This window comes from Rhyacophila brunnea, unplaced genomic scaffold, assembly GCF_057557595.1.
Source record: "Rhyacophila brunnea isolate RB1 unplaced genomic scaffold, BYU_Rbru_1.0 scaffold_20, whole genome shotgun sequence".
Classification (NCBI taxonomy): Eukaryota; Metazoa; Arthropoda; class Insecta; order Trichoptera; family Rhyacophilidae; genus Rhyacophila; species Rhyacophila brunnea.
In genome coordinates this window covers 11,790,270-11,809,614 of record NW_028232860.1, presented here as the reverse complement: position 1 = coordinate 11,809,614, position 19,345 = coordinate 11,790,270, and the positions used below count along the sequence as shown (strand labels likewise).

At 33.3% G+C, this 19,345-nt stretch overlaps 3 protein-coding genes across 3 annotated transcripts in view; 1 reads left to right on the top strand and 2 right to left on the bottom strand.

Annotated features, from left to right (window-relative positions):
- Window positions 1-7: 7 nt before the first annotated feature.
- LOC147071199 (ribosomal RNA processing protein 36 homolog) lies at window positions 8-3,442 on the bottom strand. The gene is made up of 4 exons (XM_085948086.1): window positions 3,290-3,442; window positions 2,296-2,540; window positions 678-958; window positions 8-145 (listed from the first exon to the last, which is right to left on the bottom strand). Exons 1-4 carry the CDS (start codon window positions 3,323-3,325, stop codon window positions 15-17), a joined length of 693 nt encoding a protein of 230 aa, XP_085804212.1. The 5' UTR covers window positions 3,326-3,442; the 3' UTR covers window positions 8-14.
- A 649-nt stretch (window positions 3,443-4,091) lies between these two features.
- On the top strand, window positions 4,092-5,924 carry Rpp21 (ribonuclease P protein subunit Rpp21). Its single transcript, XM_085948084.1, has 3 exons — window positions 4,092-4,251; window positions 4,334-4,431; window positions 5,435-5,924. The coding sequence occupies exons 1-3, from the start codon at window positions 4,186-4,188 to the stop codon at window positions 5,670-5,672; spliced, it is 402 nt and encodes a 133-aa protein (XP_085804210.1). The 5' UTR covers window positions 4,092-4,185; the 3' UTR covers window positions 5,673-5,924.
- A 1,595-nt stretch (window positions 5,925-7,519) lies between these two features.
- LOC147071197 (tubulin polyglutamylase ttll6-like) overlaps window positions 7,520-19,345 on the bottom strand; it is a 31,941-nt gene continuing 20,115 nt past the window's right edge. The window contains exons 10-18 of the mRNA XM_085948083.1: window positions 17,691-17,860; window positions 16,636-16,740; window positions 15,884-16,010; window positions 15,046-15,237; window positions 14,097-14,225; window positions 11,289-11,453; window positions 11,128-11,194; window positions 10,189-10,375; window positions 7,520-8,066 (exon numbers count right to left, since the gene is read on the bottom strand). Coding sequence (XP_085804209.1) covers window positions 8,030-8,066; window positions 10,189-10,375; window positions 11,128-11,194; window positions 11,289-11,453; window positions 14,097-14,225; window positions 15,046-15,237; window positions 15,884-16,010; window positions 16,636-16,740; window positions 17,691-17,860 — 1,179 coding nt within the window. The 3' untranslated portion in view covers window positions 7,520-8,029. The remainder of the gene's footprint in view (window positions 8,067-10,188; window positions 10,376-11,127; window positions 11,195-11,288; window positions 11,454-14,096; window positions 14,226-15,045; window positions 15,238-15,883; window positions 16,011-16,635; window positions 16,741-17,690; window positions 17,861-19,345) is intronic.

The window sequence follows — 19,345 nt, the reverse complement described above, 5'->3', positions numbered from 1 at the left end:
ATAGGTTATTATATTCACATAACATTCATTTTTTTTCTTGCCTTTTGAGCGTTCTTCTTTCTGTATTTAGTTATGTGCTTTTCAAGTTTCCCGCTCTTTTTTAGATCTTCATATTGCTCAACTAGGTCAATCATCTTCTTATCAGCTGTAAATGATAATAAAAAAAATAATAATTAGTATCCAAAATATATATGTAGGTGAAGGGCACATAGTGCAAAGTCTTGTCTATACAAATAATATTATCACTAGAAATACAATTTAATATGTATAATCTTTAAGGGCCCACATGCTCAGCGTAGGTCAAAATGGAGCTTTTAAGGTATTTTCAGAGCATAACCCTGGACATTCCTTAAACGTTGTAAATGGTGAAATTTTCAAATGACAAGAAAAAATGTTTATTCCATAGACTTTTTCAAAAATCCCAATTTATCATCATCCAGACTACGCCCATTTCCGAGATAATGAAAGTTCTGATGTAATTTATAAAATATACAATTGGTTGCAAAGTAGCATTTGTAACAGCAGATAGAATTTGTTAACCCCAAAAGTTCACAGTTCATCATCACTAGTCTGGATAATAAGCAGTGAGTGCTGACAACTTCCTGTACGAGAACCAGGTAAATAGGTCCTGCAGTTGATGAATGGAAACCTATAATAATATAATAAGTAATGCTTACATTTTTTAACATAAGCCGGAGTTTTCCCTTCCTTGATCATCTGCTCCCGTTCCTCACGCTCGACTCGGGACTTCTCCGCCTTCTCTTTTCTCCGGCTCTCTTCTCTGTTTTGGTTTTCCATCCGCTGAATCAAATATTTTATCTGCCCCTCCCTCTCTGGATCGGTCGTGTTTTTCAGTTCCCTCTTTAACATTTTCAAATCATCGTCTCGAACATCTTTTACGAAACTATAGCTCCGTTTGAAGGCTGTTGGATTGAATGTACCGCAAAGAGAATCGAACCTAGAAACGAACATAGAAAATTGAAACTTAGACCGACTGACAATAATTTGCTTAATGGAGAAACATGGGAACATGAAAAGTTCATCAGTATTCTTTGAGAATTGAGCCCAGGATGTTTGCTTAATTCACCGGATCCAGCGTTTACTGGTAATAAGTTGTGATCAATTAAATAACATTTTAAATCATTTGAAAAAAGAATACACAAAAATCTTCTGAATCGTGTCCATAGAATAGAAAGTTTGAAAATCACATAATCGTTGTCATTTCATATGAAAGGTTTGTTCCTTTTTGATTTTTCGAAATTCAACTTTAAATTAAAATTAGACTGTTGATGTTTCCTGTATAAAAAGTTGTTTTCGATTCACAAGGTTCACTAGAAATGACGATTTCGTGTTAAAAAATAATATTAGTAGTAACAATAGTGACTAAATTATACAGTGATGCGAGAGTTTATGACGAGAGTCTCGGGTGCAAATCCTGGGTCTAGCAAAACATACATGTTCTTTTTCAATGTGTGTTTGGAGTCAAAGTATGGACATAGGTAATAGATTGAGCAAGAGACTAACATCCAATTCTTCTAAAAGCAAAAAACTCTGTTAAAACTCTGTCAACTGCCATTCTGTGGAGGCCCATATGATCTTTTTAGGATCGAACAAAATATATACTTACATATTACTAGTTAGTTAGGTTAATTATTCTGATTGGATTGTGTTACCGAAATATTACAATCGAATATATGGCTCCCAATTGCAGAATATGATGGTTAACATCGAATTTGCACTTAGCACTATAAAATACATGTCTAAACCGAGAATTAATCAATACAGACGATATTTATAGGAAAATTGATATTTTGGCTATCATCTTTTTTTTATATGTCATCAAGTTTTAATTGAAAAAGTGTAACTGTGCAGAGAGCCTGTGCGGATATCTTGCTTATATTTTTGGCTACTGTAGATTTATAATATATAACCATGCGTACACATCTACGAACCGCGGCAGTTGTGCGCAGCGCGAACCCAACGAACAACTGATGAGTCATTTGAGATTTTGCACAAGGCACGAGCACCTCTACCTGATAAAATACTAAGAATCACATCACCAACATTAACACTTTATTGGTCTGTCCACACTGTGGCAGCGAAACTCTTTCTGTTCGCTACAAAAACTGAGTTTATATGGGAATGTCGTTTGCTGTAGTTTACATTTGAGTGCAAGCCACAAATTCTGCCGCAGCGTATACCCACAGGTGTGTACCGGCCATGAGATACTGTAAATATTGATTTAATGACATGAATTCAATTGAAAATCATCAAAATCAATATTTCTGTCCTAACCTTGGATCACGTAATGTAGACTCTTTAGGGGGCGCCATCTCACTGATAAAGGGAACAGGTTTCTTAGAACTCATTTCTCTCGGTCTGTTTTTATTTTCTCTTTTAAAGACAGTTTTATCGCTACGAGATTTTTTCTTCGAATTCTCGCCAAACACAGCCTCATTGTAATCTTTGGCTCCGAGCTTCTCCTTCAGCTTTTGAAGTTCTTCGAAACTCATGGCTGCTAGCTCCGATCGTATATGTGTCTGGAAAAGAAAAAAATATTTCAAGAGAATAACAATAAATGCATACACATTCATACACGATGGTCGATCAGTAAAAATGTGACAATTGAAGGGATTATCGCAAGACAATGATATGCCACATTATTATGAATTTGTTGATTTTGAATAAAACCAATTCTCAGGGTATACACTCACGTTTTACTTAAGACACTTTAAAAAAAAAAAATACACAGATGTCTCAATAATTATGATCAATGTGTAGTTCTTACAAATTCAAATTTTGCTATAAAAATGGTTATAACAATAATATGATGATATGCCATGCCAGTCAAAATTGATATCGGTCAGTCATCCACGCCGTCTGCTCCAAACAGAATAATTAGATATGAGATATATCAAAAATTTTAATCAGGATAGTAATTTTTTCTGTTACAATAGTGAACGAACAAGAACATTAAATTGCTCATATCTCCAAACTATGTTTCTGTGGCACATTATTATCTTGCAATAACCCCTTCAATTCATAAATAATATCATGGACATTAGGGAAATGAAAGCAGTTTGAATGCAAAAGACCAAGCAAAAATACAGATGATTTCTGAAGACCAAACAAAAATACACATGATTTCTGTAAAAGAATATAATAACTAAATCGCAATCATTTACAACACGTCAACATCTATAATAAATGAATATCTACGTATGTAGTTAGAAACTAACTACTATACACACAAACCATGTGACATGTAAATAAATACTTCCTTACATACCCTTTCAGCATCATCATTTCCATCTTCGTCACTCATATTTGAGGAAGAAAGTGAGTCGTTAATGGGATATCACAGTGATTGGATGCCTAAATAATTGTCGGAACTTTCCTATATTTGTTAACTCTCTACTCTTTTCAGGTTATATTTATTTCTGACATTTGGATTTGATTTGCTTAAAAATATGTTGCCACTTAATTCACACTTGAAAACATGCGAGATATATATCTAAGACAATACTTAATAAATTATTGTTTCGATAAATTAATGATCACTAATAAAAATTATGTAACTTTACTAGATATAATTAGTGGAAAAATATATATCTAAACATACAAGTGAGTCGCTTAGAATCATAACTCACATATTCCAAAAATCAAGTTTTGAGATAATCGCTAAAAACCAACAGAGCACTATTTTTTGTAATTAGAAGAACAGTATTGAACTCCCTAGAATATTAATGAGTGAGAGAGTCGAATAACTTTTATTTTTTTAAATATATATACCTAATACTCCTAATGTTGCAGACATACAGCATACTATGAGAAATAGAGCTCCCCGATTGGTTAGGAAGGCGTTGGTGACAAAACTCTATTCTTTGAAATATACGACATATTACACGAACAATGTACAACTATTTTTCGGTATATAGATTAATTCATTTAGAATCACTTGGCATATTTAACTAAAAAACGACAAAATTGCAATATGTGAGTTATGATTCTAAGCGACTCAAGTGTCATTAATCTGTTATTGCTTAAATTTAATAAAATAATGCATAATTTATTTTTTCTAATAGCCATACAGGAAATTATTGTTTATATGAGCTGTCAAACAAAACTGTCAATTGTTTTGGGGTTTACAATACAGTAAACGAGATAACCAAGAAAAAAAGAAATATGCCAAAAAATACAAACAAATGTCAAGGATTTGAAACATTCCAAAGAATGAACTATCTTTTTCAGGTTTGTGTGAAATATGCAACTATACACTTTTTTCTATTTTTGTTTGGTACATACGTAACTACATCATTTCTTCATCCCACAGATACAAAACTTCATGGCAGCAAACATTAAAAATACAATGGTTTCTTCATATTATGGGAATTTGATGATTAACATTGCAAAAAAATCTGTTCTGCGAATGTAAGTTTAATTATCTCTTTTCTCTGCTTTGCAATAGGGAGCAATGCCGACCTGTGATCAAAGTGACTGGCCGAGGAATGACTCCTTTGATCTGCCATCGCTTTCATACTTACTGAACAAGTCTGCCTCTTAGCTGGAGTATATGAATACCACACGGCGCCTCCAAGAACCCCTGTCGCCACCCAGCCTTCTTGCGTCGTTCTAGGTCATGCCAGCATCCTGTAGCTCCGCTGTATACACTCTATATAGTATTTAGCGATCTTACATGACGCCAAAATCTGGTTGGCCTTTAAGCAGTAGGGAAAGACTAATTTTATTGTCCTTCCATATATTTCATTTTTATAACAAGATGTTTGTAGCAATAAAAAAAATACTGGGTCCTTACCTGGCGACTTTAAGTTCCTATGACAGCATTAGCACATAGTGTCTTTCTGAAATGGTTTCGACATTCATGAGACACATCTCGCACTACTCTTAGACATTTTCCAAGCTATACTTCCAAGATGCCCATTTCTTTCTTCATTTCATTATTCGATAAACCTTCAGTCTGCCTGCTAAGATTAAAACTAAAATTTTTTTGATTTTTCATCGAATGTTGCTTCCAAACGTCGCTTTTAATGAACTCACCACCTTTATTATACTTACCTACCACTTGCAGCAAAATTTGAAGGACCGGACTTTCGTAAACTACACTTCCATTGTTTCCTTCTTAGGTGACACATTTTATTACAAATCAAGCAATTTCTTAATAGACTCTCACTGGGGTTCGCTTTCCATGTTGTTACTTTGAATGTCAGAATCTCACTGAGGTAATACTCAGACATTTTTCAATGTGTACTTATTTTCTGCAATGAGACTAGATTTTAGACTAGACTGGATCTGGGCAGAACACAGAGCATTACACGTTAACTGTTTGCTATCTTACTGTAACTTACAAAGAGTTCAGGGGGACCCTGATACACGAGTATTCTATTTAATATATTAAATATGAATTAAATTTCAGTGATCCCAGGTTAAAAAGAAGAATCTGCAAAAGATGCAAAGTCGCCCTACTGCCCGATGTGACAGCTCGGGTCAAAGTGAAACCAAATAAAAAAGCACCTGTTGTAATGTGGAAGTGCCTACAATGTAAATTTGTGAAGCAATATCCTGTGTCAGTTAATACCACCATTTGGACGGAGAGGCCAGAATCAATTGTTCAGGTTTTAGACTATGGATTGACTGACGCTGGTAAAAAATGAATGTGCTATTGAATGAGTAAATGTTTATCCTGAATTATTTCCAAGCGATGATGCGATGTCATACAAAAAGGAGATGGGAGAAAAAGAACTTTGTATTAAATATGACAAAGTCTGAAATTGATATTTTGATTTCAATATGCGATACATGACCAATAAAAAGGAATTTTACAAATTACATTTAAATGAATAAAACAAAATAAAACTGTACTGCATTTTTACCGTTCTATATAAATTTAATTTTTGGATAGATTATATTTTGTTTCTCATTTATCATACAAACCTATATCATGTAATTAAAACTATTGCAGGAATTGAGTTTACTGTACTGATTCATAATATTATATAAAATCCTCTTTTCTATTATTATGAATAATTATGTATTTCACGATTATATTTCTTTGGTCTTTCATCAATTTATGCTGTCTAAAAATGGTAATTTCGTGATGAATACAAGGATGTTGAAGAAAACCTTCTTTTATAAAGATAGAGCCTGAACATAAAATGAAAATGAGGCAAAAAAACCTTTAGGACCTTTGACTATAGATACATCTAGATGCCACCCATAGCATTGCTAAATGAAGCTGCGTGCCGTGCGTTTGGTTTGTGAGCGAGCGAACGTATTCAAATGTTCGAGACCATAGACCATTTCGATAGTGCTCGCACTAGACGCTCAGAATTAAAATATATTTTTCTATTTTTTTACGTTATATAGTATTTTTAAGCGGTCAAAATGCAACCATTAGGTAAAAATATTCATAATTTAAGTTATTTTAAAGAAACACGGTCACTTGATATTAAAATATATAATAATATACAAATAAATTATCACAAACATGTATCAACTTACCTATGAAACGTTATACCATCTTCTTGCTTATCAGTACGGCTACCACATTTTAATACAACACACAGAAACATCTTTTCTACTTAATTAACTAAAATATTTACCACTGACTTTATGTTTAACACAAAATAGCTATTTTAGCAACATGGTTATCGACGCATAATTAAGCAATAAGGTAAGATTTGGCGGCTACACCGAGCAAACCATCTCCCAAATCTGTAAACCTTTTATCTTACTCTAGCGCGTGTCGCAGAGATTATAAGGGTGCCGAATATTTTCTCACTCGCAGTTATGCATCGTTTTTGTTCAGGCCTTGTTTAGGACCACTAATCTTCATACAAACTCTTGGTACTATATTGTATTCCATGCAAAAATGGCATTTACCTACATCAAACTGAAACTTCCTTCCCCAATTCTTATAGGGAAACCATAGAAGGTTCTGTCTGGAAGAAAATTCTACATCCTTCCATACATAATATGTATACAGTTTTACAAACTTACTAAGATTAGTGAGCTCATTCGGTTGATCAATTGGAAGGAAGGAGATTGGTAGTTTTATAAAATTTACCTTTGGTTTCTTTTCTCCGAGTGCGATGCAGAACCATGTGGATTAACTAAGTCGCACTTGGCAATGAACACTGTTCAGAGTTTTAAATGTAGCTCGACTTAGTTAGACGTGTCGTGACCGTAATTCTGGGCTACTGTCTTTTTTCCATAGATTTACTGCCTGCCGTATGATGTATTAGGTATGGATAATGTAGGCGACGCAATCTATGTTGCCAATATTGGCCTCTTAAAGATCATAGGGATGTATGCTTCTAAGTAGGGTTCTGCATCGCTCTCTCAGTGTACATTGATAAATTACATTTTTGAAATCATCATAAATTGACGAAAGACAGTTGATTTGAAATGGGTCAAACTACAAATCCTTGAAGAAGTGTTATAATAATATAATATCAATTCTTTTGTAATGATTTAAAGTAAAATAAACTCTTGATTCAAATATGTTTTGAGTATATATTTTATTTAGACTCAGAATAATAATTAGACACATAATAAATTAGAGTTTTTGGTTAATATGTTAAAATTAAAACTTCTAACAAACTTAAATAACAATAATAAATAAAAGTAATACGTACATTCCATTGAAATATTAAACTGATAATTTGTAATGCAAGTTTAGCAATGAAACATCAAACTAACAATAATTATTGTATTTGTTAATACCCCACTATAGATTTCCAGCGTACTGCGTACTGCTATATACTTAAAATTTTACAATCTCCACTTCAATGTGTATATTAAATTTAAGGATAATCAATCTTATTGTTGGCCTATACTGAGACAAAATAACAATATTATAATATGTCCTTAGTACGAGGGGACTAAAATCAATTTCATGTTGTCAGATAAATTTATAAGGATTATTTAAAAATATCAATAAATTATTGTAAAAAATACGCTTTTCAAACCATTATTTCTTCTTGACAAGGTAATACTATAAATTAGAAACTCATGTAGGGTCGTTGTGGGAAGTTCTCGCTTCCATTCTGCAACAAAAATAGAAGTAAGCGTATTATGTATCAATACAGACATTATTATTTATGCCAACCGATTTTTTTGGACGCAGTTGACGCAATCAATTCGTCAGAAGATTTAAAAGAGTCTCAAAATAGTTGAAACTGGTCACATGCAATTATTAAATTATACCAACATCTTAAAAAGATGCGTATTTCTCAAAACATAAAATCCCGCAACCAACATCAAAGGGGCCCATAACATAACCCGTCAAACATATACATATTTGTACACAAAAAATAAGCCACTCATTTTATTGTATGTCACCACTGTCTTCTTCACTAATACTTATTTTTAGATTAAGGTTGTGATTCTAGGAAAGAGATACATTGATATTTCTATGGACAGGGAGGTAAAACAGCATAAATCAAAAAGGGGGAAAAGTTCACGATTTTTTATTAAAAAAAAAAATTAGAATGGCGTCCATGCATCGCTTCTGATAGCTTTACTATATCTGGCAAATAGCTACTTATTTTTAATTGAATACCTACATCATTGTCAATTTTCATCCATTAGTCTGCTTATTTTAAGTTTATTTATTTGGTTCATAGATGAGAATGTTTGTTCGCATATATAATATTATGTAGAGCCAAAGATTGTGAGAATACCAAAAGCTAGTTTTTTTAACGCGTCAAATGTTTCAGACAAACTATTCCATGTATCAAATAATATTATTGTTTCTATTTTGGGCAGTTGTTTTATAGCTGTCCACTTGTGCTGAAAAATCAAAATTAGATTTCTCTCTTTCGAGTTTTTCCAAGCGGCTGGTCAGATCTGTGAATCTTTTGCTCCACAGTTCCTTGCTTTTATATCTATTAACTGTATCTGGAGTGAATCAGAATATGAGTAGTCTAAGTTTGTTCGGCGGCTCTATTTCATAAACTCGTAAGTTATATGGCTGCTTTAGATGAGGTGAAATTGGAGTTTCTGTCTGAAGAGCCGCAAACGTCTATGCAAAGAGCCACTTTTGCCAACCCCTGTACTAGGGCAGTATTCTGTACACAAGGCTGCTATAGAGGGTAGTTTATCATAGATTTGTATTAAGGCGGTTAATTGTTACAATAAGTTAACCGTCTGAACTGTCAAAAAGTGCTGTTTTAACAGCACCTATCTTGGCTGTGTTAACTTTTAGAGCGATAGACAGTTTTGACAGTAACAAACAGCTAACTTATTGTAACAAATATAATACCTCAAGTCATAAATATAATAAACTACCCTCGATAGCAGCCTTGTGTGTAGAATAGATGCGCTGAACATTGCATATGGATAGAATTAAACCATTTGTCATCCAGTAACTAATAATAGAGTCTTCCAATATTTCAATGAACATTTTCTTAATTATACGCGAGTCTGGCTTAGGTGTATTTCCACCCTTCTTTTCGAGGTAGATAACTTGCGTGATTAAGCCGTTTGTAATATAAAATTTTCAAAACATTCGACCTATGTGCTTATACACAAAATGTATAGAATCTTAATGATTTATTGAATCGGAAAATTAAAAATGCAATTTCATGTCCTATGTGTTTTCAGCCGGCTCTCAGATCCAAACTCGCCTCGTTCTCCGCGACCGAGACGCGCGAAAAATTGTTGCGTGTGACGAACACATAAATCAACAAGCGACACTCGCTTCTCGAAACGTCAAAGTAATAAGTACTCTGGCCAGACGCCATTATGCAAATATATCATCAGACGCTGAAACAACGATTATTATGTATTGGTATCGCAGAAATTTAACTAGAAGGCGAAAATATTGGATTCATCCGTCAATTAGGCATATATCAATGCACAGTGCTATATAATAATATTATGTATGTTTGAATCCTGTTTCACGCATAAATAGGTAGGTATGTGATGTGAAAACTGAACCTTCCTCACTTTTTACTTGTATGTCATGTGAACTCATTTAATTCTCAGTATTTCAAATATGCTTTTAAATTCATACCAGCTCCACTACATTGTAGGCATATTGAAGAAGACGAGATACTGAATTTCCACATTCGCATACTGCAGGAACTATACCTCCTAGATTCGTATAAATCAACGCACAATCTAGAGCAAGCCTAAAATAGTTGATGTAAATATGATCATACGTACGAATGCATCCTAACAACAGAGCAGAGTACGCGCCCAATATGCGTTTTATTATTTTTGACGTTATATCCATCTATTGCCGGCCATTGACATTTTTTCGACAACCTTCGCGATACGGAATCGTCTCTTAACAATGATGGTATTTCAGGCTTCATATGTATCCTGGCTTCGGCACATTGAACTTGGAAATCTGGAAGAAAATAATCAAACAACACCAAGCTATTTTTTGTAAACATGAACAATTTTCCACAACGAGTAACATTCAGATTCAAAATAAAATTTAGTATTTTCATAGTATCACGAGTAGGAATAACCGCTGCAATTTTTCTTTTTGTACTGACGCATACCTTTCCTAGACATTTTGAACATTTTCACGATATTTATACTCCAAATCGTCTCTGTTCTGGCAGAACACACTAACTGGAGAATACTAGTTTTGAGTAATTTGACTTTGAAGTTGTTAAAATGTTTGAAATGGTCTATCATGTGAATTTATTAAGTAATCGTAAAAAGGATGACTTTAAAATAAAGACAGTTTATTTATTAAGGAGGTTTCCAGACGGTAAGGTTTGAAATAAGGCACATTTCGGTATAACTAACTCAATATATAATTTTTTCGAATTAGTGTGTTCTGCCAGAACAGTGACGAAATTATACCTTATAATAATTTTATTATAATTAATAAGATAGCAAATAACCATGAAAGTTTAATAAATATCAATACAATCTGCCTCTAACCCATAGGTTCACAACCCTCAGGTGGGCTCGCAAGGTGTTTTCTAATGGGTTCCGACTAAATAGTAAATCGAAAAAAATATTAACTATGAAGCAAAATTCAGTGTTAATTTATTGGTGTCTCGATGTTTGAACAATAGACCAAGTATGGACCTTTAGATGGAATTTCATATTTATTTGTATAAAATAGAAATCAAAAAAATTTACCTTTTCTGCCAATCGTGTCTTTATTGCTCAAAGTATCAAATTCATGTTTAATTCCTCCTGCGAACACCTATAAGAGATAGTTGATTATTACATTTTATAATTACAATAAAAAAATATATATATATTTTATCTTAGTAAATGGGTGTACTGCAAAACAAGACCTTTTGTTGCAAATCTGTTTGATTTGACAAAACGATATTGTTATTCTTTTCTGTATCCGCATCATCTGATCTCTGTCTTCTATTCCTTTTCGACTTGTCGTATAACCCATATTTCAACTCATCTTGTGGTCGCAATGTTCCCATGTGCTTCATTGCCAGATATATCTATAAAATTAAAATAACATTCCATATTAAAACCGATCTGCTCAAACAAACATAACCAGACATGTTTCACACTGTTGATAATTTTATGGAATAGTGAATATTTAGTTTGACAAGGGTTTATTGATTGGATATCGACACTTATGTACACTGTTGGTCCCTGTGTTATAAGAACCAAACCGAATATTAACAGGGGCATAGATAATACGTTTAAATCTAAAAAAAAAAATGAATTGTGGTACAGAATAGCCATTATTCAATAAGGCCCTTTATTTTATCAAAGAAATAATAATCCTTTTTTAAATAATGAAACTATTCATTGTGAATTCTAAAAAAATGTTGTGACTTTCTGTGAAAATCTGAATTTGGTAACCTATTGATGTGTTTCAATTGTGATTCATTCCAGAAACAATTAAACATGTAATTTTCACCGGCAACTGTTAATTTAATAGTTTTAAATATTGTTTTTTTGCATTGTTTACAAAATTCAGTTGTCTATGTTCCGGTCAAAATTCAGTTAGGTTCTTATAACACGCAGCCACAGCGTACATGATTTGTCAGATTCCGATTAAGAGGATACATGAGTGAAACACAACAAATCGCAATGTTTCGACACACTTATTTTCATAACAAACAGCTTATGAATAAATCTAAATGTAATTCTTTCGAAAGATAGATATGTTTGATGGATGTTAAGTATTTTATATATATATATCAGTGGCAAAGGGTGGTGGTAGGTAGTTGAGATTCGAAATAAATAGGGCACACTATACTCTGTCAGTTATACTTATTTGTTTTCATTAAACTAAGAATACAATTTACAGATGGTGCCGGTTAGTTTTAAAATTTAATCATATCATAATACGAGGGTGGGTCAATAATTCCTTAGAAAAAAGCATTAAAACAGTTTTTATTTTTGTATTTTTTTTTTATTTCTCAACATAATCTCCTTGGAGCTCAATACACTTGGTTAGACGTTTCTCAATTTTTTTTAAACCGTCAGAAAAATAAGTTTTCGGAAGGTCCTCAAAATAAGCATTTGTCCGATCGATGACTTCTTCATTTGAAAAAAAACGTTGTCCACTTAGCCATTTTTTTAAGTTTGGGAAAAGGAAAAAGTCACTGGGGGCTAAATCTGGCGAATATGGTGGGTGGTCGACCAATTCGAACTTCAATTCTTCAATTTTAGCCATTGATCGTAAACATGTGTGAACACGGGCATTGTCCTGATGAAAGAGGATTTTTTTCCTGTTTAAATGAGGCCGTTTTTCTTCAATTTTGTTTTTTAGCTGGTCCAATAAAGATGCATAATAATCCCCTGTTATTGTTTTTCCTTTTTCCAAATAGTCAACGAAAATAATTCCACGTGCATCCCAAAATACAGTAGCCATAACCTTACCAGCTGATTTTACGGTTTTCGCCTTCTTTGGACATGGTTCGCCTTTCGCAATCCACTGCTTTGACTGTTCTTTCGTCTCGGGAGTATAGTGGTGTATCCATGTTTCATCTACAGTCACAAAGCGACGAAAAAATTCATCCGGATTGCGTTGCATGAGCGACAACAGGGCTTTAGAGGCCACCACCCTATTGCGTTTATTGTCGACTGTGAGCAAACGCGGCACCCATCTTGCAGAAATTTTTTTCATGCCCAATTTGTCATGTAAAATAGAAATGACGCTACCTTTTGAGATCCCTGTAACCTCAATTATCTCACTCAACTTTAATCTTCGGTCACTTAACACCATATCGTGGATTTTATTGATCATTTCTGGTGTAGTCACCTCTACAGGACGTCCTGAGCGTGGTTCATCCTTTGTTGATGTACGACCACGTTTAAATTCATTTAACCAGTTATAAATAGTTGCAAGTGAAGGAGCAGATATGCCGTGAACTAAATCCAACTCATTTTTTATTTCCTTTGCTGTTAACCCTTTTATATTAAAATGTTTAATAACAGCTCTAAACTTAATTTTCTCCATTTTTGTAAACAAGCAATTTTTTTTTTTTAAATGTACGAGAAACACACAACAACCCGACCAATCTGATTGAAACTTCGCAGCATACTGAATCGGTAGTGCCGCTGCATGAAAACAAACCGCTTACAGTACTAGTCGCGCCACCTGTCGGCTTTTCTAAGGACTTATTGACCCACCCTCGTAGTTTAGGTAGGTTATTTTATAACACATCGTTATAAATACCAAAAGTTTGCGTCGAAATTTTGAAGAAATAAAAGCAATAATCGTTTAGTTTTCTCTACCTACTAAATCGTAATCATATTTAATTTTTCATGCTATTTTGTTTTTTTTTTAATTGGGTATAGAATTGCGCAAGCCCCTCCCATTTTCGGCTTTTCCGGCTGTGATGCTCGACTGGGAAATGCAGCAAATTTTTTCATGTGGTTAATTGCAAATATATTGATTAATATAATCACAAAAACATGAGAGGAAGTCTATGCTATAATTCGAAAAAAAACCCACTATGAAAGTATTGAAAAAAAATATTGATGGGTAATTTAAAATCTGCTATCATATTATGTCGTGCATTTGACAGCAGCCAATTTAATCGTCGTGGAGGAATTCCAATGAATTCGCAACTATTGCGTGGACTTAAGAAACAAAAATGAATAGTAATGTTAAGGACAATCACTTGTTCTAGTAGTCCTGAGCTGCGTATCAAGAAATCTCTCCTTGCAAGTTGTAACACCCTTTCTCTCTCTTCCGCTTCGACAATTGGAACAGATTTATACAAATGATAAAACGGCACATCCGGTTTTGACTGAGAATATAAAAAAAAAACAAGTCATTTTCACATATACCTACTTACATAGTATAAAATAATATTAGCCACAAACTGAGACATTACAATAATTAGTTGGAACAGAGCAAATCAAGGATTGCTCATACAATATAAAAACATATTATTTTCACTACATTATGAAGTTATGTCTTAAAAAAGTACTACGCGTTTATTTATATCACATATAAAATAGTAAATGGGCGTGGAACTATAATATGCTAGACTCCCATGAAGTCTCCTTCCAATGTATCCATCTGCTTTTCACCCATAAGATAACAATCAGAGAAACAGTATCTTAGGGTAACTAACACATAAGTATAACAAAACTCATATTTGTATTTAGAAAATTGTTCAACCCATGACAATAACTATCTAGTTTAAAAACATTCAGCAGAAATCGCACATGGTAAGGTGTGGAATTCGTGAGAGGCTTATGTGGCAACACTCAACGCATAAAAGAAGACCACAAACCCATTTTAGTAGTGAAATGTTTACCGTTCATTATCTTTGAAAGAAGATTGATGGTTAGAATCGATTTTCAAAGATTTCAGATCGATAGGACCAATAACAAAAAATATAAGCGAGTGGCACGTGCTGTTTAACCAAATGTCTAACGGCAGTAAACTGAGCCACCCACGTGCCTCTTTTGCCTCATAGCACTTATTGGGCTTTGCAGTATTAGATCAAATTGTATATTAGTTATGTGGTCATGCCGCTTGAAAAATAAATACCTACGCCGCCATCTGTGGGCTAATTAATATAATATAAAGTAATTAATATAACCTTTTATGACACATACATTTTTTATATTTATAGGTTTAAGCTTCTTCTTCCTCATATTTTTACAAACTTTGTCCTCCATTCCAATTTCATTTTCCCCGTATGCATCTTTAGATGTGTCCATATCCGAGCTTTCTTTCGATTTTTTCGACGGCGGTGATTTTTTCGACAGTGTTGGTAATTTTTTTGATAGATCTATTTTTTTATTCTGCTGAAAATGCTCAAGTAAATTAACATCCGTTAAAATCACAAAATGTATAATAACATGTAGTTATGTTCCGTCTTCGGCTATTTTGTTAGTCATTAGAGGCAAGAATCCATGTTACATACTTTGCAAACGTCACAAATATTATTCTATTGCATTGCTTATGATAATAGCATTGGTGTTTATTTAGAAAACAACCTTTCTTGTATGCCAAATAATTTACTGAATATAATATCAATTATAAAATATCTATCAGTGGTGAAAGGTGGAGGTAGGCTATTAAGATCTGACATAAATAGTGCATACTAAACATTGTCAGCCATACATATTTGTTTTCATTGAACTAAAACTACAAAAGTGTAGATAGTGTTTGTTGGTTTTTAAAATTGTCAATTTTCAGTCATATTTATTCGTTTAGTCGAAAAATATTCGTTTATCTATAAAATATCTAAAATTGGCCATTAATTATTTTAGATATTTTATAGATAGAAGAATATGTTTTATCGATTATGGTTTGTTATAGACAGGGCTTAATGAATTTAAAAAAAAACTAACCAATATATTATTATGTCGAATCTTAACAGTCTACCTCCACCATCGACACATACATATTATTATGATATTAAAATATATAATAAAATTTAAAAAAAACCTCAATGTCATCCCGCTGCTGTTTTGCACAGTCACTTCTAGCCCTAGAACTCGTCGTGCTTAGGTACAGAGAGCTCGAAGGCTGTTGGAAGAACTTTACATATTGATCCCCAGATGGATAAACTCGCCTATAGAAATACAAAAAAACAGCCAATATTATTAATTACTTACTTATTTCACCATGTTCGATCCTGAGAGGATCATATGAGCCTCCACAGAGTGGAGGTTGTATTAACATATACAGATAGATTGTATACAAGATATGGATGTTAGCCACTTGCTCAACCTATAAGGTCCATACTCTGACTCCAAACATAGATTGAAAAACTATTATGTGTATTTCCCAGACTCATGATTCGAACCTGGGTCCCACAATATTATAAACTGATTCTTAAGGTGCTCAGCCATTGTTCTTCTTCGACCATGTCCGATCCTAATAGAATCATATGGGCCTCCACAGAGTGGAGGTTTGTATTAACAGATTTTGTTTTTACGAGAAATGGATATCAGCCACTTGCTCAACCTATTAGGTCCATACTCCGAACACAAATTGAAAAACAATATGTGTACTCGTCAGACCCAGGATTCGAACCCGGGACCCACGACACTATAGGCCAACGCTTAAGCCGCGCGGCCAACGTGGGTGTCAGCCATCGTTACTGCATAAAAAAGACATTTTCGTCCTCCCATATTATTTTTCTCATCTTCTGTAAAATATTATAAAGAGACTACTGAGGCAAGAATACAATTTACCTAAAATTGCCAATATTGTCTTCTTCCCATGATATTTGAGCTTCCCATGAAGGTTTCTCTTTCACGACTTCTTTTTCATCATTAGATAGGCTTTCAGCCGTGTTCCTTAAATTATTACACAATGAATTAAATATTAATTGTCAGTAAAGATTTTTCTTTAATATGAGCAAAATTCATGTTAACAATAGAAACTCAATCCAATGTCCGATCCTAATAAGATCGTATGGACCTTTACAGAGTAGAGGTTTGTATTAACAGATTTTGTTTTTACGAGAAATGGATGTCAGCCACTTGCCCAAACTATTAGGTCCATACTCTGACTCATATACAAAGTGAAAAACAAAATGTGTACTTGCCAGACCCAGGATTCGAACCTGGGACCCACGACGCTATAAGCCGACACTTAAGCCGTGCGGCCATCATAGGTGTTAATATTATTGTACATCAATAATTGTTATGTGCATCGATAAAATACAATAGACGGACACATAGCCCCTATATGCCGAAGCGGGCCCCCAGGCCAGGATCTTTGACAGCCCTCCCTATTTATTGGTGATATTGGCGAATTTTTCTATGCCCGGGTCTCAAGGCTAGAGCCCTGTCAGCCCCCCCTTTGTGGGGGCCCTGGACGGACACCTCAATAATTAGCTTTTTTTTTTTTCATGTGACGGTCTGTCTGCTCTTTGAATCTGGCTGCACCATCGATGATATGTTTAAAGCCGATGACATTGCCATTACGGTGACAGAGGCACGGTCGGGAAGAGTTTAGATACATCTCTCATACAGACAGACAGAATTTTATTGAGAATATATGTATAATCAAATATCTAAGTAGAGCATAATATTATCAACTAGACCACAGGTCAGACAAAATTGTTAAAATCTAAATGTCTAGATAATTAATTGAGGTCTAGGATATTGAGTTTCAAATGCACTTGAATTGAGAAGAGGGGTTTTAGAATTCTCGATTCCTTCTTTACCGTCACTCTAACCATTTTAATCTGATGACTGCAGATGGTGTTAGTGGTTAAAATGTAACATATTTTTTAACTGACTTTTGATGTTTGCTAAGCAGCCGTTCTTTGATTCTTCTTCTATCTTCTTCGAGTACTTTCTTCTTGTCGCATTGCCACACGTTGAGTAACGATAGGGTATCAGCCAGAAGTGTCTCCTTCACGTCTTTATCTAATTGTGAATCCGTATGAAAGCTCGGTGAGTGATTTACCTACATTGAATAGAATTTGTATGTGTTGTAAAATTTTTGTTTTGACATTAAAATGAAATCCACAAATTACATGATTCAAAAAATTTCAGATGCAATGAAAATAAGCCATAATAACAATATTTATTCCAAGAACATAATAATAAGTATTTACAACGTAAAAATACAAGCAAGGTATAGTAGATGAAGACTCAACACTAAATGATTCAATGATTATTTGTCAGTATTTCATAGGAGTGACATCTATAATACAATTTTCTTGGTAACAAATCCTTTCTATAATTAAGATTATTTGAGTGTAATCCACATTTAAATTGTATGAAAAACAGTGAGAATATCTCATTATAAAACAAAAGAATGCCGACTTACTAAAATAATATAAATAATGAAACCTCAGAATACATTATTTCAACAAACGTTATAATATATTGTCACTGAATATTAAATACCTCCTATGTGGTGTTTTAACGAAAATGAGTTATTGATACCACGTGATGCACATTTTTTTTATCTACCATGTTATGTATTACATATATCACTTGTGGAAAGATGAAATAAAAACGATATTAAATTAATACTATGTGAGAGCATCCAAAATCATGCACCTTAATTAATCCTATGTGAGCGTCCACCGCAATAGATCAGTATTAAAATAATCTTATGTGAACACGGCATGATTCAACGTATTCAACACGGTGCATATAGAATTAATCCTATGTGATAAAAACATGAAAAAAGCACGATTTTTCCATTAAGTAAAAATATATTATAAAAAAAATATGATTATCCATTTTTAATTTATGATTAGGATCTACAAAAAAAATTTAAAACATAATATATTAAGTACATCATTTACGATTATTTTTAACAGTTTTTTTTAGATTAACTCAGAATATGACTCAAACCACATAGGAGGTATTTAAAACACAGCGACGAATATGGGGGTGGGCTAATGGCTAATATTCTTTTTTTCAAAACAACAGACGACTTGATTTCGGGTTTATGTCACATGTGTTTATTTATTTACCATTTCATGTATCAGCTTTAATTATATTATCTGTGAGCATTTATAACATAGATTGTGTATGTCGTATTGTGTAATATTGTTATTTTTAACAGTAGTTACCTATAACTTTGCTGTCCAAGCAATCTACTTGTTCTTTTCGGTTATGAATCGTTCACCTGTCTTCACCACCAGGTGAGTGAGTGTGTGTAACAATAGGCAACATTTTATGGTGCAATGTATTTCACTTACCGATATTAAATTCTCCCCCAAATCAATTTATTACTGTGACTTTGGTGATATGCAGTACCTAAATAAATAAAAGGAAGCAAGATGATATTATCAGTCTACAAAACAAAAGTAAATACAACATAATACGATTGTGCAAATGTCTTGTCCATGTTCTTGTCAACACCATAAAACAATCCATTAATTTGTAAAATATTTCTACCATTTATTTTTATGCAATGCAATATAATATCTAT